Source organism: Archocentrus centrarchus, unplaced genomic scaffold, assembly GCF_007364275.1.
Source record: "Archocentrus centrarchus isolate MPI-CPG fArcCen1 unplaced genomic scaffold, fArcCen1 scaffold_50_ctg1, whole genome shotgun sequence".
Taxonomy (NCBI): domain Eukaryota; kingdom Metazoa; phylum Chordata; class Actinopteri; order Cichliformes; family Cichlidae; genus Archocentrus; species Archocentrus centrarchus.
Window position 1 is genome coordinate 667,027 of NW_022060273.1, and position 26,970 is coordinate 693,996.

Sequence of the window (26,970 nt, forward strand, 5' to 3'; positions counted from 1 at the left end):
TAGATGTAATTTCAACATGTTCTAACAGAATAAGCATGCGACACAGCTGTTCAACGTCAGCTGTTTCTCTAGATCTGAGTCAGTCTGAGTCTAGCTCTTACTGAGGAATAACAGTTTTCCCAAGCCAGATGGGATGTAATATAAAGTCCCTCCAGTGTGCTCTGTGGCTGACCCAGGTTCTCCTCTCAGATGATCGTGCCAAGCATACCTGCACAACAAGAAGTCTTGTCTATAATTGTGAGGCCAGACACGTATTAAGCAAAACTCATTTCAGCTGCTTGTATTCATGATCTTATCCTCTCTGTCACAAAGTCTCCCTCACATAAATGAGAGCCGGAAGGCAGATGGAATCAGCTCCCCTTCATAACAACAATACAACAAAAATGTATTTCCCAAAAGGCATTTTAACTTGTAGGAAAAGCACATGTTTTACAATAATCACATTAAGATCTGTTCTATCAAAGTGTCCTTATAAACATGACCAAACTGAAGATGAAGCATTTTATTTTACTCCTCTTCTTAGAGCTTTTTAGTACTATGTATATGTTCATATATATATATATATATATATATATATATATATATATATATATATATATATAAATAAAAGAACTTTATTGAAATCTGAGTATCATAACCCTCAGTAAAATCACTTTGTGATTCCCTTAAATACCCCAAAAATACCTTCACTCGCAAAATTGAGCAACAGTAGTTTAACACCAAAACAGGGTTTTTTGCTGGTGTAGACTGCTGTGCCATGTTTGTCCTCCCTTTCACTTGTGCTGCCATGCATGTATGGATGACCTGCTTCATACCACAGCCTCCTTGGTATGACAGCACAGATAAATCACTGACGCCAAAGGAATTACTTCGATAAAAGGATCAGTCCTCTCTTCTGGTGTTATGGCAGGGTGAAACACACTATTGTGCTCACAGCACTGCAGTGCCAAGGGGAAGCAATCTCCTAAACCCAATGTAATCAGGACTCCAGAGATGCTTCACTACTGAGCTCTTCTCTTGCTCAGAGCTCATCGACAGCTCCCTCTAGCTCTGCACGATTCAGGTCACTTTTTACACCAACATAAAATTAAGTTTTGACCCACTAAGAAAAGACTGTGATTTTATACTATGCAGTGTTTGCCAAATTATTTAATACACAATTATAAAAAATCCATAGAGACAAGCAAGTTACTTGGATCATAATTGCAAGTATCATTCCCTCAAATAAAAACTTAGTCAATTAACAGTCTGGCCTCTGATAATTTGTCAGGAGTAGGGTCATTGCAAAAAATTAAAGGCTTAAGCCTTTAACGCAAGGCGATTTTCCGATAGGACAAACTCCTCGACCGTTTGTCCTATTGAAAAAATTCAAACGGTTCCTGAAAGCCCAGAAATTGCACTTCACACTCATATTACGGTATTTGTTGCCAGAAGTCCGTGAACGGCGGCACTTTTGAAGTATGCTGTGTCGTGTTTGACAGTTCACGTTCGGAGGTATAAGGTTAAAAAAAAAATCCTTTACAACTTTTATTGCAAATTGTATATTTGCAAATGCTTCACAACAAAAGTTTAGTAATGATGGGTTTCAGTCCACTAAAACATTACGGCTTTAACTCTGAATTGGCTAATCGAATAGATGATACTGTAGCATCCTGAATGAGCATGTAGGCAAATATAATATGTTCTGTTATAAAGAGTTCTATGTATCTTGCCTCTGCTCATCTTAGCTGCTATGACGCCTGACAGGAGTTTCCATGTTGTACTGAGGCAGGTTATTGGCCGGTAGTTGGACGGGACTGGTCCTTTCTGAGGATCTTTGGGAATCAGGAGTGTCTGGCCTTCAGTCAGCCATTCTGGGTGTGTCTTAGCCTCTAGCAGCTGGTTCATTTGTGCTGCCAGGTGCTCATGGAGTGCAGTTAGCTTCTTTAGCCAGTAGGTGTGAATCATATCAGGGCCTGGTGCTGTCCAGCTCTTCATATGTGAGACTCCTTCTTGGATGTCTGCCACTGTGATGGTCACTGGAGCCTGTTCAGGGAGTTTGCTGTGGTCTGTTCTTAGATCCACTAGCCACTGAGCTGAGGTGTTGTGTGTTGCATCCTTCTCCCATATGCTCTTCCAGGGAAAGGGTCCTGACTGTTGTTTGCACTCATGAGCTGAATGATGGTTCAGAAAAGCCAGCCTTCTTGGAGTCGCTGGTGGGGTGCTCGAGGGTGCTCCATCTAGTGACTCCGTTGTCCTACTGGGAGACTTTAAGGCTCATGTAAGATCTGGAGGGGTGTGATTGGAAGGAACGGCCTGCCTTATCTGGACCCGACTGGCGTTCTGTTATTGGACTTCTGTGCAAACCACAGTTTGTCCATAACGAACACGATGTAAAAGCAAAGCTGTCCATTTACCGGTTGATCTATATTTCTACCCTCTCACCTATGGTCACAAGCTTTGGGTAGTGACTGAAAGAAAGAGAGTGCAGATACAAACAGTGGAAATGAGCTTCCTCCTAAGGGCTGCTGGGATCTTCCTTAGAGATGGGGTGAAGAGTGCAGTCATTTGAGAGGGGCTCAGAGTAGAGCTGCTACTCCTCCACCTCGAAAGGAGCCAGTTGGGATGGTTCGGGCATCTGACTAGGACGCCTCCTGGGCACCTCTTGGGTGAGGTGTTCCAGGAGAAGGCCCCAGAGCAGTCCCAGACCAGCAAAGAAATGTAATTTCTCCAGTGTTTCCTGGGTCTGGACCTGATATGGATGTGAACTAAGGTTCTTCTTCAGTGGATGGATTTTGATGGATGGATTGCGACATCTGATTGTTTTATAAATAGCTGTTTAAAATAATGCCCGAGGCATTCCCTACATTTTAATAGTCATATAACACTGTTTGTGCAGAAGTTTGTGAATTTTAGAATTTGTTCATTGTATTGTATTGCTCATTGAACAAGAAAAAAAATTCTACTCAGATTTTATGTTTTTATATCAAAATGAAAAAAAAAAAAAAAAAACTACAATCACATGTGAGGTTATGCTAAAATGATACCAAACAAAGAAAGGTAAACAGTTTTTAAGGTGAATATAAAAAGGTAAAATCAAAGTACAATTTCACCATTTAACTTTAAATTAATTGAATTGATTTCAACATATTTTGACATTTACTGAGGAGCAAATGAGCCAGTGAAAAACAGCAAGCAAAATTTAACAAAGGTCAGTTTAAATTTTTAGTAGCCCAACTAATATAAAAATCAAAATCACTGCAGAACAGACAGGATGATAAAGGAGATTGGAGAAACCATACCTGACAGGAGAACAGGGCTGGGGTCAGCAGATCACAGATGTTGAAGGAGACCGGAGGACCAGTCCAGTTACTCTGGGCAAACATGTGGAGACATGAGACAGCCAAGGCCAAAACTGCCAACTCCCTGCGGCCAGAGGGACAAGACACACACTAGATTTACTGCACAGAAACACTGCAGAAATTATATCTAATGATACTTTTCAGCTTTGAGAAAAACAACCTTATCTGAGAAATGCTCACACAAGTCTCTAGGAAAATATACAGACAACAGCCAGTTAACTCTCTGGGCAATGAAAGGGATTAAAAAATAGACAACCATCAAAATGCTTTGCTGCCTTTCAATTAGGATGAGAAAATGATGGAGGGTGATGGAAGAGAGAAGAAAGGACCAAATCATGATGTGGGGTGAAGGAGGAGCAAAAAGAACTGAATTCATCATTTACTCACAGACAGTTCTCCCCTGAGAGCGAGAAGCTAACCTATCCTTATTAAAGAATTAATATTTCATGACAAAAGGAATAGAGGTGCTGAATGGAGAGAAAGCAAATACTCTTGAGGACCAGTACTCCCACTGTCTATCACTGGGTCAGCATGGAGGTGTTAATTAATCCTCTCTTCAGAAAACTTACATTTATACCCTCTTATTTTAATCAAGATGACAGAAGAAACAAGAGAACTGCCCCTTGATTCTCCAAGACTCTAAGCTGCCATGTTGGTGCTCAGGTTTGACTGACAGCTGATACTGCAAAATGGTAATAAAACAGATTAGGCCTAGTGCCTGTAGCTTATAAGAAAATACAGATTTTAATACTGGCATTATTAAAATAGAACAACCACAACTTAATGGCTTTGACAGGAAACAGTTGTCAAAGTTGTTAAAGCATGTTACAAGGTAGCTGTGCCTAGCATGACTGCACCCTGAGACCCTGATGTATACACGCTGGAGAAGATTATGTCTCTTGGCTGGCCTGGGAATGCCTTGGGGTCCCCCCCGGATGAGCTGGTGAGGTAGCTGGGGAGAGGGAATCTGGGTTCCTCTGCTCAGGCTGCTGCCCCCCGTGACCCAGCCACGATAAGTGGAAGAAGATGGATGGATGAGGAATGGATGGATTGGATGGAGGAATGGATGGAGGAATGAATGAATGGATGGAATGAGGAATGAATGGATGGACGGATGGAGGACTGAATGAATGAATGATTGAGGATGGATGGATGATGGATGGATGGATGGAATGATGGCCTGCCATGGCGGCGGCTGGCTGCCTGCTGCGGCCTGCCTGCCTCCTGCCTGCCTGCCTGGCTGGCTGGCTGGCGGCTGCCTGGCTGCCGGCTGGCGGCCTGCCTGCCTGCCTCCTCCTGTCTGGCGGCCTGCCTGGCTGTCCGGCTGGCGGCCTGCCTGCCTGCCTGCCTGCCGCCTGGTGGCTGGCTGGCTGCCTGCTGGCTGCCTGGCTGGTGCCGGCTGGCTGGATGCCTGCCTGCCTGCCTGCGGCGTGCCTGCCTGGATGAATGTGAATGGAATGGGATAATTGATGGATGGATGGAGGATGGAGGAAGATGAATGAAATGAATGAATGATGGATGGAGGAGATGAAATGAATGAATGAATGAATGGATGAATGGATGGACGGATGGATGGATGGATGGATGGATGGATGGAATGGTCATAGCAGGATCATAAAAAGGATCACTTGTGAAACAGAGATATCAGGGTGATGCATTCTGGCTTCACATTTACTGTCTGTTGTCATGAACCAACCTCAGTTTTGTATTTTGCTGAATTTACAGCAAATGTGAAAAAAATAGTTGAACATGATGGACACATGAATCATTTTAATTTTTTTTTAGTCTAGCTGAAAGCAAACAAAAATTAGCAACCCAGAACAGAACATGAGACATCTCCAGCACTGAATGTTTGCTGTCAAGTAATTCCTGTAGAAATGACTACTTACAGAAAGCTTGCCTCTACATATGCTGTTGCCACACTGCTGTTGTGCAGCTCCCCTGAGGCTCTCCAGTGGACGTGAAGATTGCAAAGCTAGTATGAGCCACATGGAGCCACAACAGCCACTTTAAATGGGAAATGTCTTTAAAAGCTGCCTTGAGCGATAAGCTCAATGAAAGAACACCACAAGATTTGATGTACAGTAATTTCGACAAATACTGATATCCATCGTGTCTACCACTTGGCAGGAGAGTGTTAACCCTATTTTTTAATTTCTCCTGGATATTTGTGATTACATGGACCTCTTCGAACAGGAACAGGAACTTTCAAATACCTGGGAGTGACCATCTCACAGGACCTGTCCTGGACTCATCACATAAACATCACTGTGAAGAAGGCCAGACAGCGTCTCTACCTCCTCAGGCGGCTGAGAGACTTCAAGCTCCCACTCAAGGTGCTCAGGAACTTTTACACCTGCACCATCGAGAGCATCATGCGTGGGAGCATCACCACCTGGATGGGAAACTGCACCAAGCAGGACTTCATGGCCCAAAAAAGGGTGGTTCGTTCAGCTGAACGGACCATCAGAACCACCCTCCCCAACCTGCAGGACATTTACACCAAGCAGTGCAGGCTGAGGGCCATGAAGATCCTAAAACAGCCCAGCCACCCCGGACACTCTCTCTTCTCCCTGCTCCCATCAGGCCGGCGTTACCGCTGCCTGAGGGCTAAGACTGAAAGGTTGAAGAAGAGTTTTTACCCACAAGCCATCCGTCTGCTCAACTCTGAGCCCTAACTGGACCATTATTGCACAATGTAAATATTATAATCTGTAATTCCATGTAAAAGTGTGTATAGTTTATAATATAGTGTATAGTGTGAATTACTTTTTTTTATTCTTCTTATTTATATGTGTGTGTGTGTATATATGGTTGCAGGTACAAAATACATTTCACTGTGCATTGTACTGTGTATAACTGCACATGTGACAAATAAACACTCTCTTATCTTATCTTATCTTAGGAAGCTGTATTTTGTTACATGGTTGTTACATACTTTTGTTAAAAAATGTGTTTATTTTATAGCATAACACAACAAAGACTACATGGCTTAAAATATATAACACTATTGAGCAGAATGAAGTATAAGGTACAGTAAAGGCAAAATGGAAGTTCCCCATATATGGATGCAGGGTCTTGAGTCTGACCCATGTCACCTTGCTACGTGAGCTCCCCCAGTCTGCCCCCCCTTCCTGTCTTTTCACTGCTCTACTATCTCAAAGGCAAAAATGCCCCAAAAATAAATCTTTTTAAAAATACATTTAAACTACTTGAAAAGTTGCAGTAGATGTATTATCTATGTGCCCATTTAGCAGTATTTGAAAAATGTGTATCACACATGAAATTTCAATTCGAATAGTGATACATCCAATACACCACCCAGCACTTATGTCTGGTTTAGGAATAGTGGCACATTTAATCAGTTTTTTCATTGTTAGAGGAAAACTGCCCTCCAACAATGACTTCCCTGTATACACAAAAAAACATGTTTCCTGCTTTTACAGATGCAAATATGCTAAAAATAATTTTATATTTTTTGGCTTATGCATGTTAGTAAATGCCAGAAAAATCATTTTATGGACACATGATGACTAAACTCCTATATTACCTGTTGGTCTGGTTATCATTGGTGCCATCAGTCAGGAATCCTAGTACATGTCTCTCCAGGTAGGACTCGATGTCTTCCCCTTCATGGTAGCTGCCATCTCCATTGAGCAGCTCTATGGTTTGCATGCTCAGCAGAACTGCTTCAAAGTCCCCTTCCAGCAGAGACTCCAGCAGAGGACCTGCCTCTGGAAAACAATCAAGCACAATGACCTTCAGAATGCTTGGATGAGTGAACTTACTCTACTGTTTGGTTTATGGGACTAAAAAAGGAACACTGTCACACAAAAGAACACTTTTATTGATCTGTTTTCAACAAAAAAAGAACCTGTTAAGTTTAAGCTCTGGGATCTGTCAGTGCGTCTATGTCTAGAAAACGTCCAAACTGTGCTCATATGGAAAACCATCATACTCTTTATAAACATTATAAAACCAAGTATTTAGTATCTCATAAAATGGCAGATGTCAAAGTCTGAAATATATTAGACTTAAATTGTTTCAATGTAAGAAAAACAGGCAGGCACAAAAACCTTAGTGTTTAACCAATGCCAGACAACTTGGGCAGATCATCTCTAGCAATGCCTGTGGGGTACTCCCTGTCAGCAATGAGAAGTGCCTACTTACTGGTCCAATGAGGGAGAATCGTGGAATGGCAAAAAGGAGTTTGGGGATATGCTGGAACAAGTCTTTTAGCAGTAATTGCAGCTTTTAAGTTATTCTTTGGTAAGTACTTTGGATGCATTTATACTGTAAAACCTCCTAACTTCCACCTTCAGGTCTTTTTATCAGTGTTGTGTGGGGCTGAGTCTGTGTTTTGATAGGGTCACTAAAACAACAGTTGGAAACTGCTGAAGAAGCTCCACTGTGGTCCTGGCCTTTTGCTGTGTGCTGCTAAATTCTGAACCATCACCATCAGCCAATTCACCACTCTTTGGTGACAAATGCACTGATGATTCACTGCTCCAATCTCTGTTTCCCTGATGTGACTGTGACTGCCAGCACAGAATTCTGCCCAAAAAGTGCAGTTCTTTTCCCCACATAAGACCAAATGTGCTTTAGTCATTTTTAAATGGACCAACCGATACTTCCCCCCAGATTACATCAATTTAGCTGCCCTTTCGTTGAGCCTTGTTGAGATGTATATTCTTGTAGCAGGTTCCTCACCTCGGCAGAGGACTTCTAAAGCTCTGTTTGACTGCTAAGTTAATTTTTTAACTCCCTGGTCAAGGATCTTGTTGCAAACTTCATCAGCTCGGGCTACTGTACAACATTAAGAATATATCAGGTAACTCTCTGGGCAGTATTTACTTTTAAGGGGGTAGTATTGTATTTTGTATATACACTGCTCTCCAAAAATATTGGAGCAGTGAGGCCAATCCATTAATAGTTGCTTTAGACTGAAAACATTTCGATTTGATATTAAAAGAGTAACATGAGTTAATTTCAGTATAATTATTTATTATTTATGTGTATATGTGTAGCATTCACTTCAATTGTTTAGTTATAAATAAATATATAAATAAGTGGACATGAATAACTTGTGCTTATTAGACAGACAGACAGACAGACAGACAGATAACAGACTCGTCGTCCACATCACATAAAAAAAAAACCACAAAACAATCAATGATAAAAGGAAAAAAGAAAAACACGGGTACATAAAAAAAAAATACATAAAAAGACTCCTAATCTTTTAGGAGGCAGTCATACCAATGTTTCCAATATACAGATGTACATCTTACTGCACTATATTTAATGTTAGTCAACAGTATGATAATTCTATTATTGGACTCAGTCGGCAAATAAATTTATACATAAGATTCCTTAAAACAGCCATCAAAGAGCTGACATTAGCAGACACAAATAGTGCACTGGCACTGCTCCATCTGGGCTTCTTTAATAAAAGTCTTAATGCATCATTATAAGCCACCTTCAATCTCTGAAGGCTGGCTTTTTTATAATTGCACCATAAGTGTGCCGTATACAGTGAAGCACAATATGATCTAAACAAGTTCAGTTTAACTTCATCAGAGCAATATACAAATTTCTGAGATAAAACATTAGCTTGAGCTTATAACATTCAAACCTGATGGTAAATGTCCTCATCATCTGATAGACGGTCTGACAGCACATAACCAAGTTATTTTACTTCATTTGAGACGCTCAATAAAATCCCAGATAACTTAAATTAGGGAAAACCCTATATTTGTCTTCTTTAGTGCGACATATCATAATTACACCTTTCGATGGATTGAATTTAATATCATGTAGTTCACCGTATACCGAACGCACATTAAGCAGCTTCTGAAGACCAGCTGAACTTGGACTAAAAACCACTACGACGTCAGCATACATCAAGTGGTTTACAACTGTATCTCCAACTATACAGCCAGTTCAGATTTAACTGCTTAGAAAGGTCATTCATATAAAAATTGAATAATACAGGGGATAGTATGCCTTGCCTGACTCCATTACTGACCCGGAAGGGTGCAGACACACAGTTGTCCCACTTAACCTGCATGGTTTGATTGGCATACCAATAAGACAGACATCTTCAAATATATTTAGGCACACCAGTTGACTCATTTTTTGAAATAGTTTTCTGTGGTTTACACGGTCAAAGGCCTTTGTGGCATCTAATAAACACAAAGATCGTAGAATTCTTGCTATTATAATTACTCAATATTTCCTTTAGATCATATATGCACAGATCAGTGCCATGTTTAGACTTAAACCCGAATTGATTGTAGACATCACTATTTTTCAAATCCTGGCAAGAGAATTAGCTCAAAAATTTTAGACAGTGTACTTGCAAGGGCAATGGGTCTATAATTATCGATAATTATCAGAGCTGCCAAGGAATAAAGCCATGCACAATAAAGCTCATTCTCATTCTCTTGGCAATATTTTCTTTATAGATATAACAAATTTGGGGTTCAAGCCAGATATGACATGTAAAAGTGAGATCAGAGGTCAAATGTGACATGTTTGGATGTAAACTATAATGAGATATTTAGAATCCCCATATACCAGTAGCATTTCCTAATTGTTGCCAATAAAAACCCAAGCAGTAGAAATTTCAGCACAGATAAGACATTTTATGAAAGTTTGACCACATGAAAGTTTAGAGGTCAGAGGTTCAAAGTAACATATTTTAGAATCCCCATATATCATTCCCTTTAAACCTATATGTTTTCAATACAAACAATGGCAGTAAGTATTAATAAACTCTATATAGCATTATTATTACTTTGATCAATATATTGAACTTGAAGGACAGTTCAGAATTTAAATGTGACATATTTTAAATCTTTATACAGTTCTTTGTATATGCTGAAAATACACATCACAGTTGTAAGAATCATGGTTTCTAAGTTATGAGACTTTTTTTTCCACCAATAAATTGTTACATTAACCTTGAAGACCTTGTTGGGTGTGAGCCAATTTTTAATAGATTGTTAACATGACCCCACTGTACACCCCCACAAAGTTATACCAGAATTCATTCAAATCTTTTTGAGCAATCATGTTTACAGACAGAATGGCACGCACCAAAAACATGACCTCCTGGGCAGAGGTAATTATATTCCTGCTGACAATAGATTTTTTTTTTTAGGCCAGTACTGATATTCAAAAGGTCAAAGAAATCTTTATTATCCTCAGGGGGGGCAAATAGTTTTACAGTTAGCAGTGATATTAAAATAACAACAGAACAACTGCAATCACACATATGAGAATAAATTATTAAAAAATTATTAAAAAAAAAAATCACCTCGTGTTATTTAATAAACTTATTGCCACAGCAACAAAAGAGTTTTTGAAACTATTGGTCGTTGACCGTGGCACCACATATCTGCAGCCTGAGGGAAGTAAACTGAAGCGGTCATGAAGAGGGTGGCTGGAATCAGCCAGGACAGAGCGGGCTTTACTTGACTTTGTACACATCCCACAGGATGTTCAGGGAACCCCCGGATTCTCGCTGCAAAGTTTAACAACTCCCTGGAGATGATTTCTATTCCTCAAATTTAAAAGCCCATACCACCACATACAAGAAAAAGTTAAAACAGATTCTACACTGCTCAAAAAATAAAGGGAACACTCAAATAACACATCCTAGATCTGAATGAATGAAATATACTCATTGAATACTTTGTTCTGTACAAAGATGAATGTGCTGACAACAAAATCACACAAAAATCATCAATGGAAATCAAATTTATTAACCAATGGAGGCCTGGATTTGGAGTCACACACAAAATTAAAGTGGAAAAACACACTACAGGCTGATCCAACTTTGATGTAATGTCCTTAAAACAAGTCAAAATGAGGCTCAGTATTGTGTGTGGCCTCCACGTGCCTGTATGACCTCCCTACAATGCCTGGGCATGCTCCTGATGAGGTGGCAGATGATCTCCTGAGGGATCTCCTCCCAGACCTGGACTAAGGCATCCACCAACTCCTGGACAGTCTGTGGTGCAACATGATGTTGGTGGATGGAGTGAGACATGATGTCCCAGATGTGCTCAATGGCATTCAGGTCTGAGGAACAGGCGGGCCAGTCCGTAGCTTCAATGCCTTCATCTTGCAGGAACTGCTAACACTCCAGCCACATGAGGTCTAGCATTGTCCTGCATTAGGAGGAACCCAGGGCCAACCGCACCAGCATATGGTCTCACAAGGGGTCTGAGGATCTTATCTCGGTACCTAATGGCAGTCATGCTACCTCTGGCGAGCACATGGAGGGCTGTGTGGCCCTCCAAAGAAATGCCACCCCACACCATTACTGACTCACTGCCAAACCGGTCATGCTGAAGGATGTTGCAGGCAGCAGATCACTCTCCACGCCGTCTCCAGACTCTGTCACGTCTGTCACGTGCTCAGTGTGAACCTGCTTTCATCTGTGAAGAGCACAGGGCGCCAGTGGTGAATTTGCCAATCCTGGTGTTCTCTGGCAAATGCCAAGCGTCCTGCACAGTGTTGGGCTGTGAGCACAACCCCCATCTGTGGACGCCGGGCCCTCATACCATCCTCATGGAGTCGGTTTCTAACCATTTGTGCAGACATGTGCACATTTGTGGCCTGCTGGAGGTCATTGTGCAGGGCTCTGGCAGTGCTCCTCCTGTTCCTCCTTGCACAAAGGTGGAGGTAGCGGTCCTGCTGCTGGGTTGTTGCCCTCCTGCGGCCTCCTCCACGTCTCCTGGTGTACTGGCCTGTCTCCTGGTAGCGCCTCCAGCCTCTGGACACTACGCTGACAGACACAGCAAACCTTCTTGCCACAGCTCGCATTGATGTGCCATCCTGGATGAGCTGCACTACCTGAGCCACTTGTGTGGGTTGTGGAGTCCGTCTCATGCTACCACGAGTGTGAAAGCACCACCAACATTCAAAAGTGACCAAAACATCAGCCAGAAAGCATAGGTACTGAGAAGTGGTCTGTGGTCCCCACCTGCAGAACCACTCCTTTATTGAGTGTGTCTTGCTAATTGCCAATAATTTCCACCTGTTGTCTATTCCATTTGTACAACAGCATGTGAAATTGATTGTCAATCAGTGTTGCTTCCTAAGTGGACAGTTTGATATCACAGAAGTTTGATTTACTTTGAGTTATATTGTGTTGTTTAAGTGTTCCCTTTATTTTTTTGAGAAGTGTATAAAGCAAAGATGAAACATTCTCATAAAAGTATGGTCAACATTAAAATTTCAGAGCTTACAATAAAAATTGTTTCTCCGATATGCTTTCTGGCACATGGCATCAACTTGTGGTTCAAACATGAGTTTATCATCAATCAGTGTGCTGAGGTACTCGTACTGATTCACCACCTCAACTGATTGGTTGTAGATGGTTACAGGAGAAATGATGACTGGATTTTTACCAAAATTTATAACCATCTCCTTCGTTTTCCTGACATTAATATCAAAGAAGGGAGACTTACACCACTGTATGACATCATGCTTCCTTTACAATCCTTTCAAATGTGTTCATAACAACTGAAGTGAGTGCAGCTGGTCTGCAGTCAGTTAGGGATCTTGGAGCTCTAACTTTGGGTACAGGAATGATCAGTGAGTCCTTCCAAATGTGAGGAACACTGTGGAGCTGGAGGGATGCTGAAAAAATAAAACAAAAAAAATATCCACCACCTGCTCAGAGCAGTTCTTAAGGATCCGACCTCCAATCCCATCAGGACCAGGACTCTTCCTTTCTTTTGTGTCCCGAAAAAGTTTTGCAACTGTGTTCCTGTTTATCTTACTTAAAATCTGGCTAAAATCTAAATTATCATTAAAAAGAACATCATTCCTAAAAACTTCCAGCTCATCACTAAAATCATTAACATTAAAATGATTATAAAAATGATTTAATACAGCTGACAGCTCAGCGTCAGTTTTACCACTGAGGGAAACCAGACACTTATTTGATTTCAACCCCATAATGGACTTCACCCCTTCCCAAGCAGGCCAAGATTTACCTGCTTTGAGCATGCACTCAACTTTGTCCTTATAATTTTTCTTGGCAATTTTAATTTCCCTTTCCACTTGCTTTTGTAATTTTTTGTACTGGGTTTCGTCACCTCGATTGAAACTAATATTTCGTAGGTTAATGGCCCCTTTGAGAGATTTGGCGACCCATGGCTTATTGTTTGGAGAATCAGCAATACAATTCCGAGGAATATTCAGCTCTTCACAGAACTTAATGTAGGCAGACACTGTCTCTGTGAGTGTATACAAATCTTCACAACAACTTGTAAAAACATCCCAGTCTGTGAAGCTGTAACAGTCCTCGAGCTGCTGAATGGAATCATGTGACCAAGCCGGGACTAACCTTTGCTCCGGCTTGTGTTTCCTCAGGACCGGTGTGTATGACGGAACCAAGTAAACACTGTAGTGGTCGGACGCAGCGAGTGGAGCTGTCTGCAGGGATTTATGAGCTCCTTTCACCGAGCCATAACAAAGATCAAGGCTTCAAGTGAGTCGTGTCGGGCGAGTGACATATTGATAAAAGTTACAAAGGAACTTTCCCAGCTTACAACGATTAAAGTCGCCAGTAATAAAGTTTGGTGTGTCCGGTGAAATTCCCTGAATTCACTGTATTGACTATAGTCTGAGTCACAGTGTCCACATCAGCCTTACGGCTACAAATATTTGTGGAAATTCCCTCAGCAAGTAGAAGGGGTGTAATGAAACTGATAAAAGTTCAATATCAGTTCAATATTTTTTTTCTATGTAAATTATTCTGTTTTATTGTTTGTTATTGTATTTATCAGATTGAGTGGTGGTTTTGTTCTGTTTTATTGTGCAGGGGTACCCTCTTCTTTTTAAACCAAGATAAATTTCTCCCAACGGAGACAAATAAAGAATCTTGACTTGATATCAGAGGTACACATTGACTCTCTGATGACAACTGTGTTGCACCAACCTTTGTTGACAGTCCCACCAAGTGACTTCCCGGTCACCGTGGGGTCTCTGGCAACATGAAAGGGAACGCCAAAACCATCCAGCTCCTCTTTGGAAGGTGGAAGTGCTCTTTCAGCCATGTCTCAGTGAAGGCAAGGAGACAAGATGTTTTATACTCCACCAGGAACTTGATGTTGGCTTGAAGCACATCCATTTTATTTCGGAGAGACTGGACGTTGGCTAGGATGACCGTAGGGAGAGGTATCCGACGACGGCCCAGTCTTTTAAGCCTCTGAAGCATACCGCCTCGTCTCCCCCTTTTTCTTGCAACGATCGATTTAACTATCGATCTGCCATTCTTCAGCGCGTTGTCAGCTGGTCTGGCGATCTGTGTCAGCAGGACAAATGTGGGATCCACAGTGCCCGTACCAGAGTCATGCAGGACTAAGAGGAAGTCACGACCATAGCGGTAAGGCTCCTGGTGCTCACAGAGCCCACAGAAAAAGTGGCATAAAACAGCCAGGAGCCATTGTTGCTTCCCTCGCTACAAACTAAACAGGTGAAAAAATATATAAATAAAACTATGTGAAGTTCACATTACACATACACACTGACACTCAACTGCCGCTTGCGTGTCACCATTACCAGCACCACCCCTAAACTGCCATCATCATCTTTCTTTCCCATTCTGACATTTGCAGTTTATCAAAAACAAAAAAATATCATCAAAATTATTTTAAACCTTGTTTGGACTTTTTTTTTTTAAAGCAAAAAAACCAAACAAAAAACAAGTACTAAAGTGCCGACATTATGCTGAAGGACATTTGTTTAAAGTTGAGATTAGTTTAGTCAACTTTCTACAGTATCGTTGTTTTTGACGTATCTCTACTCGTGCCCGGCTCCAGGCTGTCCCGCTTACAATGAATAGCAGATTATTGCTCTCCCAACTGGAATTTCCTGCCTGCTGGCTGAGGCTGAGATGATGAATTCACAGGGTGTGATGCTTGGTGAAACTAAACCTGCAAACTCGACCTTTTCAACTGTCATAACTCATTTTCTTATTCGGCTAATTCAGTGAGTGTGGGTAGCACGTAGGAAACGCAACAGACCGAGCACAGCCAAGAGTAAAGACCACCGTGCTTCTCCAAGGATAGCTGCTCTTTGATCATACTTTCATGCAGTGACAACTTGATTTATAAAGCACAATTCATTACACATGTGCTCAACATAAAAACCCATGCAAGTCTACTATGCCTTAAAAACAACAAAACAAACCTTACAAAGAAATAAAATAGAACACACACAAGCACACTTACAAACAAACACACACACACACAAGTGTAAGCCTGTGAGAAGTTTATTTTTGCATAAAGCTGCATCTATTGCTGTTATTAAACACATGAGTCTGTACTGTAAACAAATCAAAATCCAGCTGTGTAAGAATGTAAACAAGGACAAGTTTCTGTGTCAAAACACACAACACACATTTCTGCTAGAGCCCCGCTCTGCCAACGTGACGATCCAGCCCCACACATTTGATTTTGTTTTGTAGTAATTTTTAATCTAACACCATATTCTCATTAAGTTAATGAGCATAAACAACTCCCCACGGACGCTGCATACACTGTGAGTGTTTAGCTTGCTGATGCTCTAATACGACCCTACACTTGTGTGATGAGGAGGGCCCGCTGAAAAGGCTGATACTGAGATGATGAAAAATGTTGATTTACTGAAGGACAGAGGGCAGCTACAGGGCCACCGCTTGCCAACGAGAAATAATTGTGTTGCCCGGGTGCTCCGTTCAACATCTCCCCATCTTTCATTAGCTTTTTATTTGAGCAGGGAGACTGGCTTGGCTCATTACCATTGATTGCTTTGTGTTACCCCAGTTGAGGGACTAGAGCTAGAGGAAGGAAGTAGATTGTGTTCTGAGCTGCATAACAAAGAGTCTCCACTACAGTCCTGGTGTACACACAAAATAATAATAATAATAATAACCTAAACACTGACAATAGCTGTGTCATGTCAGAGAAATCATATCAGCTTCAGTCCTGTTCTACCATCATTTTTCCTTGGGGAAAAAAAATCTCTTCATATCCAAAAGAAGACCGTTCAGTCGATCTCCAGACAGCTCAGCATGTCTTGAATGTTAAAATTAATATGTAATTTTTTTCACTGCCCAGGGAAATTTAACAATTTCCTGCTCGGTGGTGCAGCCACTTAAAGAGCATTTGCACTTATTACAAAATCACCACTATTTTTACCATGCAGGTGCTGTTAGGGTTTCAATCATAAGAAAACACTTTACCCTCCTGTTGACCCTGAAAGTGTAGAAAGATTAGGTTGTGCAAGATTTAAAAATACACAGATTTTGAGAACTCAGGGTTGGTCAAAGGGGGAAAAGTCCAAGGAATCCTGCAACTGACCTTGAAATAAGTTGAAACTCCCAAACTTGCCAATAAACCAAAAATAATGAGAACAAATGCAACATGCAAAAATCCTCTGCAGAGCTAAGTGGAGCTTCAAGTATTATGAGAATCCTCAGAGGCCTTTTATAAACAGGTCGTCTTGAGATCCACTGTTAGGCTGAACTGGGGCCAAACTGTGCTTTGAGCTAAATGTGAATACTAGAGAAACCATTAATGGACTGCAGTCTTCTGCTGGGGACCACGAATGTGATTTGAAGGCAACTGATCCGACAAACATTTATTAAAAACTGATAATATGAATCTCATGGTGATACTAGTGTAAATATCAGAAGATCTTAAAGATCAGTGACAAATGAGCACATTCAAAGCCTTGATATATTCACTGGTCTGGAAAACAAGGTCTGGGACAGTGAAAGGCATTGTTACATGGAAGTACATGTGTGAAGAATAAAAAAACAGCTAATTTACCACCTATATACCCATCACACTCTCCTGTTTGGTAATTTTTTTTAAAAAATGCAAAGAATTGACTTAATTTGTGCAGCTGAGCAGCTGTTGTGCTGGAGTGAACAACGGCTCCAAACGGCATCAAAAAAAGCAGGAAAAAACTCTACGGCCTCCTGGCAGGAGAGTTTTTAGGTGGCACAAATCCCCTCCAAGTACAAGTTCTTGAACACATAATTACCAGGTCTTGGTAGATCTTAATGGCATACACATGAGCCTCAGCGACTTTAATCACCATATCGTTTCAAACACAAATGGCTAAGTAAGAAATGGGAATAAGAAATGCTAAAATTATAATAAATATAAATCACCGAGAATACGTCAACTTTCTGTGCATGGTATTATTATGGTAACAACTAAGTCATCTGAGATTTGTAGTGATGCCTCTATGGTGTGAATTTGAACATCCTAGGTCACATGGTTCTCCAGTTATCGCATTCACAAAATTGAAAATGGCCCACCTGCCCGCCCGGCGAGGTGACCACAATCCCGCTTCAGCCTTCTAAGGCTGAGGGGTGAAAATGAACAAACACAAACAGCTCAGTTTGTCACTCAGTTTATGACTTCAGTGTTTTAATTATTACATTTCAGCAAAAATACTCTACAACTCTACAAACACACAACAGATAACTACACTAGCAAATATCCAGATGCTGTCACTCACAGATTGACTGGCAGATTTCTTATTATGATAACACTAAAAAAATCTATATGTCATCAATATTGCTTGATCTATAAGCCTCAGTGCCTCAATCAAATCTGTGGGTATTTTCTCCACACAGGGGTCCATAATGACCTTAATGCAAAGGCGGCTGCTGGGACTGCGCCCTTTTCTAAAAGAGGTCGAGAGTGACAAAGAGAAGCAGCACCGCACACACAGCTGACCGCACCCCAAACAATCTGTCACGTCTTCCTCTGTGATCAGTATACACGTGCATCCAGGAGAAATCAGTTCAGTTTTTTTTAACATGCACGTTTGCTCATTTTTTGGTTTTGTCAGACATCACGTTTAAAGTTTGGATCAGAGAAGAGCAGCTAATTGATAAGCAACAATGAAGATATCTGTATGCTCTCTTACAGCCAGCAAGAACATTAAGCACACTTTGCATGTTGCTGAGACAATTAGAGTTAGAATCTAGCGAGGACACAACAATGATAGACTGCAGCTGCTTACTCAGAATGCTGGGAGATGCGCGTTGGTGTATCTGTATCTGTGGTGCATCTATTCAGCTGTGTGGCTGTGCTTTTCCCTGCAGTGAACCTGAATGGCTCTGTTAGAGACACGCTTTCTGTGAGGAAAGCAGAAAAATGAGCAGATGCTTTTCTCTCATATTTTTTGTGGATCTCTAGAAACCACAGGAAAGTTGATTTGCATGATGTGTCCCTGTTAACACTGCTGTGGACCTTCAAATCCAGACACCATAGCTGTGTCCAAGATGCTCTCACATTCTGACAGGAAGTTAGATTTATGTCCCACGTGCCCATACCTCCAGGTCAGTCACATGATCCCTCAACTGTCCCCTTGGCTTTAATAAACACTTGAGGTGCGACTGGCGCTGTAAAGGAGGTGTGGAGATTTTCATCTGACCGCTGATCTAATGAAACCCAGGGGCTGTCATAACAGCACAGCGAGGAGGGAGAGGACGAGAGGAGGGAGGCTCTGGCTTTATGAGGGGAAATAAAAGCCTGAGGTATGGCCACATGTTTAACGACATTTCAGCTACTCTTCAGGTCTACCAATGAAATGGCAGCAATTATGGAAAACAAGGCAGAGGCCCTCAAATTAGTCCATAATTCATAAAGGTTCGGGCAATGAGCTGCAGTTAATAAGGCAACGGGGAATAGAATTTGCAAAAGCGTACAGGGCTGAGCAGCAATATAGATTCAAGATGAAAGATCAGGAAAAGCTCAAATGGGCACATCGGTTCCTTTAGTGTGTATGAGTTAGTGATCAACTACAACTGCACACAGGTACAGGCTGGTTGTCTATGCTGATGAATAAGTAGGGATGCTCACACAGCTTCGATAAACTGTGTTAGTCTGGCTTTAATTCTGAGTGTTACGCCCTGTGATCACCTCCCCCCCTACACCGCCTCTGATAACACAAATATGGGGCTTACACGGTAGAGGGAATATAACAACAGTGGTTCATAATCCATTATCTGCCAAGAAAGCCAAACAATGTACACAACCTCATCTCATTTGGCTCATCACAGGTGGTGTCAATATAACTTACTGCTGTTCTCATCCAAACACAAGGTTCGAACACTCAGTCACACCATGCTGGATTTATCACTGTTAAAGGTATAAGAAGTTATGCTTTGTATTGCTAGAAAATAGAAAGTGATACGTTTTATTAAGAGGAGAAAAATGACACAATAAAAACCGAATGAAAGGAGTATGAATGTAACAGAGGAACGTTACAAAGCAGCAGAGAAGTTCTTTTTTTTAACCTGCTGGTGCAACAATGTTGTACAATTCACCAAATTCAGAGATAAAAAAAAAATTTAAAAAAAAGAGAACCCATCAGTAAGTTACTGTTTCTACTTTTCGCAGCCACGGACAATTTACAATATTCAACTTTTTAAAAACTGGAACACTGATTTATGTTTTTCACAGTTTAACAATATTTTTACAGCTGATCAGTGTGCAAAACTAAACTGGCAATAACTGAGTAGAATTGAAGCAAATTAACCAAATCCCATTAAATGCAGCACTGGATTAACGATGTTATGGGAGGTAATATTCAGACACAACATGGCTTCTTTCCTGTTGCTAGAGCAAAAACAAAGGAGACAAAATTTATATTTAAATGTGAAGAATGATATTGATATGATATTCCACTTATATAAATCAGCCACAACATTAAAACCAACCACCTAATATTTGTCCTTTTGCCAAAAACAGCTCTCAAGCATCTGGGCACAGACACGGGAGCTCTGGTCCTGTGATGTCACGCAGCGGGATCAGGCTTGTTCCTTGCTCGTTTGGATTGGATTGGATCTGGGAATTTTGAAGGCCCAGTCAACCTTTTGAGCTCTTCTTTATGTTCTTGAGGAAAGTCTCGCATTTACAAGTTTTATATCAGCGCAAGAAGAACATCATAAGTGTCAATATCGATATATCTGTGACAAGCCATTTTTGGATGATAATACCAGCAGGTCAATGAATGAAGCATTCTTTACTTTCTGCAGCTACAAGAGTTTTCTGTCAGTTCTTTAAGGAAATACTGATTCCTTATGTTTTTAGTAAATAAATAGATGCAAATACTGTCATTTCTTTTTAAAACATTGGCCATAATTCTGTTACAGTTAATGCAATGATAGATAAACTAACATAGATGACAGTCAGCTGATTGATGTAGGTTCAACATGACAGCTCCACAGAAGTATAGCCAAAATATCTTTATAAACAGAAAATATATTTCACCATCACAATTTTATAGGAGGAGGTGATGTGTCATTCACTTGATGTAAGAGTGTCTGTTATTGTGTTACTACCCAGTTCCTGTAAAAACAAAAACACACACACACACACACACACACACACACACACACACACACACACACACACACACACACACACACACACACACACAATAAGGCACAATAGAGCTAGATATTAGCAGAGATCCACCTCATGTTTTACTTCCTTCTTATTGTTTCCTAGATACACCATAGCATCGTTATATGGAACAGCACACATTGGAATATAGGCTCTGTCGTGACCTTAATGTCACACTGGGAAGGGGGCAGTATGACCTGAGGTCTGCCCTGGTGATACGCATCCACTCTCATTTAAACGGCTGTTCACTGAATCTCTAAATATAAAAGGTGCAAAGAGATGTCAATGCAAGTGAAGGAGACCACCATTTGGCTGAAAACCCCAAAGAAACTTTTCTGGTCCATTCTTAAAACAGAAAAACAGGCCAGCACAGTAACACCTAAAGATCTGGATGACCACAGAAGACGAACAAAGTGGATGATTTTTCTAAACCCTCATGCAACATCTAGCTGAATCAAGAACACACTCGAGGATGCACGCATATTATTGTTAACATCTACAATCAAGAGATGCCTTCATGAATGCAAATACACAGGGTTTACAATAAGACGCAAAACACTGGTTACATTCAAAAACGAGGTGAGATTGACTTTGCCAGAAAACATAAAACGAACCTGCCCAGTTCTCAGAAAACTCTTTGTACAGATGAAACCAAGATTAACTTGTACCAGAATGATGGAAAGAGAAAAGTATGGAGAAGGAAAGGAACAGTTTATGATTCAAAGCATACCAGATCATCTGTCAGACACGGCTGAGGCAAAGTTATGGCATGGACATGTACCGTATGGCTGCCAACCGAACCGGGTCACCAGTGTTTCTTGGTGATCTGACTGCTGACAGAAAGCAGGATGAATTCTGAAGTTTAGCCAACTGCTGCAAAACTGATCAGATGAAACTTCACAGTGCAAATGGATAACACTGCAAAATTAACTATAGAGTTTCTCAAGGCAAAGAAATGGGATATTCTTCAATGGCCAAGTCATACAGCTGATCTCAGCACAATCAAATGTACATTTCAATTACTAAATACAAAACTGAAGGCAGACAGACCCACAAACAGGCAGAAACTGAAGGTAGCAGCAATAAAAGCCTGGCAGAGCATCTCAATGAAACTCTGCATCTGGTGATGTCCATGAGTTCCAGACTTCAGGCAGTCACTGACTGCAAAGGAGTTTTATCCATGTATTAAAAACAATTCTTAGATTTAAAAATATGTTTGTCCAATGTATTGAGCCCCTGTGGATGGAGGCCTATGTATAAAAAGGCTGTAATTCCTACACAGTTAAGCAAAAGTATTGCTTAACCATGTGAATTCAAGCTGAAAGTCTGCACTTCAATTATATATTAATTATGTGAATTAAAATCCACCATGGTGGTGCAGAGACAAAGTACAAAGATGGCACCAGTGCCCAAGTACTTACGGACGTAATTGTATTTGATCACGATGCATTCAAGTCTACATCTGCTATTATCAAGCATCCTTTTGTTGAACTGTGGCTTTCAAAACATCTAAATGTAAAGCAGTTTCATAGACAATGCAGCAAAAACACAAACTCTGACATTACAGCTGATATCAGCTGACAGGAGAAACAGGCAGTAGAAAAATCTCACCGAGGTTTTTGCAAACACATTTAAATTTATAGAAAGCAAAGCACTAACCAACATATGCAGGGTCACAGTGATGCATCTGTAAGAAATGGTGTCCTATACGATTAACTGCAAACTCATCATAATACTGCCACCTGTTGGCAATATGATGGACTTTTTCTGTATGTCTGTAGAGTAATTAATGCCAACGATGGGTACAAATCCTTTAAGGGGTACTTCTGCAGTGGCCATGAAACGACTGGCTCCATTATTACAAACCAAGAATTTAATAGACCAGAACACGTTTAACAAGTTGGATAAGGAAAATAGATAAAGTAAATAATTTGTACAGTACTGTCCAAAAATCTTGAGCCACCTAAGCCAGATTTGTTGATCTTGAACAGGAGTTCTCCAGGCTTTCTGAAAGGCTTTGAAATGTTTTTCATTGGACATCGCCTCTTTTATCAGTCATGTTCAGTCCAGTCCTTGTACCTGCCCATTTTCAGAGGAATGTTTTTGTTTGTTAAACCAATTAACAGTGACCCTTGAATCATTCAAGCATAAAAAGGCACACTACTGTGGGAATGGACCACTGACGTGTCTATACATAACAGACAACTTAGCAAAGCACAAATTTTAAATTGTATCTTTTGGACACTTTTTCACTAGCAGCCTCTTGCAAGAGCAAATATTTCTTTTGTTGACTCTATGAAAAATGCCAAAGATGAAACAGTTTGACAGGAATAGAAAAGCATTTTTCCACCAACAGTATGATTCCCAAAGACCTGACACAGGACCTGAGAGATGCATTTGGCACTTCAACTGATCCTTCTAGGGGTGGACGACAAGAAGCCATGCTTAAAGAAGAGAAACAGCGAGAAAAGGCTGAGGTATGTCACAAGAACTGGACTGAAAATCAGTGACAACAGGTCTGATGGAGTGACCGATCCAACTTTGACAATTGTGGTTCAAACAGTCATCAGCATGTGTAGAAAAAGTCATGAGAGAGGTACAACAGCGAGTGTCTGCAGCAGTCTATAAAACACGGTGGAGGATCTGTCCTGGTTTGAGGCTACATTTCAGCCATTGTCTCAAACTGATGGACTCGTGAATGCAGAAATGAACCATAAGATTTTGATCCACTATCCACAGCACTATCAGGAAAGCGTCGGATTGGTAATGGCTTAATTTTTCAGCATGAAAACGATCCTAAACACACTATCAGTGCAGTAAAACCATATCTGGATAGAAAAACACACAATGGAGCGTTATCACTCATGGACGGGCTGACAGTGAAACTGTTAGCAAACAGTAACAGGTGAATAAAGGCAGCCTAGTGCCTCTGATTTGTACACCAGCAAATCTTCAAATGTACAGTCATCACTTTGTACGTAACTGTCCGCAGACCTTTCTTACCAACACAGCATGACTACATCTTGCATTGAAATTCCCAGTAAGGAAGAGCAGCTCTTCAGTTTTTCCCCCATTCATACCACACTAATGCATGAGCATCATGACAATCAACTGTGCAGCACTGATGGAGAGCTTCCAGCCCTATTTACTGATTTATTATCTTTTCCACAGACACAGTTTTTTGTATTTGCGACAGTTACCAAAAAAAAAAAACCCATAACATCTGTGGAAGAGCAGATGCAATGGTGCACTCAGGACTTTTCACTTTTTGTACTGCTGAGCAGCTTAGGAGCAGAACGTTCCAAAAACTCCAGAACAAAAGCTGCCTGATGAAATCAAAGGAAGGGAACCGAAATATATCGTGAATGTTTCAGAATGATGCAATTAAAACAAACAAAAAAACAAAGAGAAAAACAAAGCCTGAACACTCCACCACCACAGCCCATAAGAAGACAGCGTGGGTGTCAGAGAGATGGACGATGGCTGCACACATCCTGGCATGTAGGGCACCTCAGCAGAGTGCAGCGAACCATTTACAGCCAGGGAACAGAGGTGTCACTCACTGTGAGCTATGCCAGAAGTCCCTGTCTGATTTATGGACAGCGCCGTTTCATTTTCAACATAGATATCGTGTCACACCAAAATCTAATGAGCTGCAAGTCACTAAGTGGTTACCAGGCTACAGTGGGAGCCCTGTAATAAAGAGCCTTCATTGTTTTGGGCTGTTTTATTCCAGTCTCAGTCTCCCAGTACAAAAGAGTGTCTGGGCAAAGTTTGAGCACTGCTGCTCTGCAGTCAGAATCTAATGCTTTGATTCATATTAATTGATAACTAACAATCTGGCTATCTCGGAATAGAAAAGATTTCTTTACAGAAAAACTAACAAAAACACAAACAATGACTTTCTGTCGGATCTTTTATTCTGGTCAGAAACTGACTATCTGATAGATAATACATTTATAGGTAGTTGTGGAATATTCTGCTTTAAGGCTGCATTGTTAGCCCCTGAGTTGAGTTTTCTTCTCATCGCCACTGAAAAATTATTCCATTTTAATTAATGCTAATGCACTGTCAGTTGTTGCGGCAGAAGTATGATGTGGTCCAGGAACAAACCGTGCCCAAGTCACACTACAGAGCAGTTGTTTTCCGGCAGAGATCTCGCGCTGTGCCTGTGTAAAGCGGACAGGTCGCTGGTAACAAACAGAGCACTAGTTTGACAGCATTGTCTAATGCAGGGTATCTACCGTCGGGGCTTTCTGGCAGCTGTGGCTGTTTCAGGGTTCCAGCCGCCGCTCGAGTCGAGTCGACGCAGGTGTACGGAAAGAAGACGTCATGCCAGACTAATGATAAATCCTCCCAGAAAAAACAACTTGGCTTTCTTTATTTCATCTAGCTGTTCAACACAACGACAACAACCTAGTTTCCGTTCAGTTTTCTCAGTTGTCTCCAGCAAACTAAAGCTAACATTAGCTAATATCTAATAAAAACAAAAATCGACTTTATTATTTCATGAAAATGAATCCCAGTATAGGATTTATACCGAATAGCACAGTAATATACAAAATTCAAAATCGCTCCAGTATCCAGTATTACAACACGAGAAATCTGTAAGTAATGAAGCTGAATACTGCCCTAAAAAAGAAATCCGGTCCGCATGATGAGCGCGAACGGCACGTACCGTAGCTAATAAATGAACATGAACTCATTTAAACTGTTGCTCTGCCCATCAAAGCTTTCATTAGCATGACATTAGAAGCCCTGTCATTAACGTTACCGGTTACAGTTACACTAGTGCTGTTACCGTCAAAGGCTTCTACACCGACACGGTAAATGCTCCATCGCTTGGAAGAAAACACAATCTGGCAGCTTAGCCATGTTTAAAGAGCTCAACAGACAACATTAACCTTGTTACAGCAGTGTTAACAGCTACGTGGTGAAATAAGAAGCCGGTGTCTCACCTGCAGTACTGAAGATATTCTGCTTCCATTCCGCTGCTTCACTGGCTGTTAGAAAGCCTCGGAGTACCGCGGTCTCTACGTCTAGCAGCGGCATGACTGAACGCCTTTGGTTCTCGCCAAAGTCAGGTTGGAGCTGCTGCCTTCAGTCAGGACGGTCCCAGACAAAAGCCTGCGATAAACCGCTGTACTAACGAACTGATTCGGAGCTTCTCAGTCAGTCACGAAATGTTTATTTCTACCCATGTGGAGCAAACAGCATCAGTGAGCAGCCATGACAGATGCGCGTTGCATTGTGGGAAAACTAATCAAGGCGTGCACAGAGATGCTGCGTGTCCCCGACCCGAGACTCGTGTTAGAGATACTAGTGCATGCTACAGTACTGTCTGGATCTTTCGTGTTGTTGGCAAACTGACAATCACACTGACAAAAGTAAATAAACACAGGATACGTATGGGACTCGTATCTTTATACTAAATCTATCAACATACATCCATGGTCTAAAACTAAGTGTACTACTGCTCTCCTCACACAGACACGATTTATCCCCTTTAAGTGTATACTGAAAAACTGGTATCAGATATTTTGTTCAATCAAATATGATTCAAACCCACATAGTAAAACAAGGTTTCAAAACTTTCAGTATGACTGCATACATAAATCCCTCATGGTTTACTCATACACGTCACTGATAATCACCTAACAAAAAATGCACAAAATGACATCCTGGAAAGAGGTGATTTTGTAGGCTGTACTAATTCATGTGGCTTGAAATTCCATTGCCTTAAGTACATTCATACAGTTATTTATCCAACTATGATACAGTCTATAAATACAGTAAACCTGACCTCATAAGTTAATGTGTGAAGTGACGCTTTAAACATCACCTTTAAAAAAAAAAGATTATATTTCATATTTGTTAAATTATAAGTTATTATGGTGAAATTAAATATGCTTTTTTTTAAGGTGTTACAGGTGCATAAACACTAAAAATGGGTCATTTTAGCCTGTTGTTAAGTCGTTGCTAGGCAACATCACGTCACATACAGCCACTCCTCGTTTCTTTTTCTTTTTCTTGGAAAATGGGGAATAACTGCAGCAACTTATTAAATGTGCAAAGAAACAGAAATACAGGATATAAGGCAAAAACCTGACTTGGTGCAAATCTAACGGGCTTGAAAGTCAATATTTGATATGACCACCATTATTCTTCAACACAGCCTGAACTCTTTTAGGCAAGCT

General features: G+C 40.9%; 1 protein-coding gene across 1 annotated transcript in view; it reads right to left on the minus strand.

Moving 5' to 3' along the window:
- The window catches only part of ttc27 (tetratricopeptide repeat domain 27), a 111,053-nt gene extending 85,043 nt beyond the window's left edge, over window positions 1–26,010 (minus strand). The window contains exons 1-3 of the mRNA XM_030725209.1: window positions 25,732–26,010; window positions 6,892–7,075; window positions 3,282–3,405 (exon numbers count right to left, since the gene is read on the minus strand). Of these exons, the coding sequence (XP_030581069.1) occupies window positions 3,282–3,405; window positions 6,892–7,075; window positions 25,732–25,825 (402 nt within the window). The 5' untranslated portion in view covers window positions 25,826–26,010. The remainder of the gene's footprint in view (window positions 1–3,281; window positions 3,406–6,891; window positions 7,076–25,731) is intronic.
- Between the last annotated feature and the right edge of the window lie 960 nt (window positions 26,011–26,970).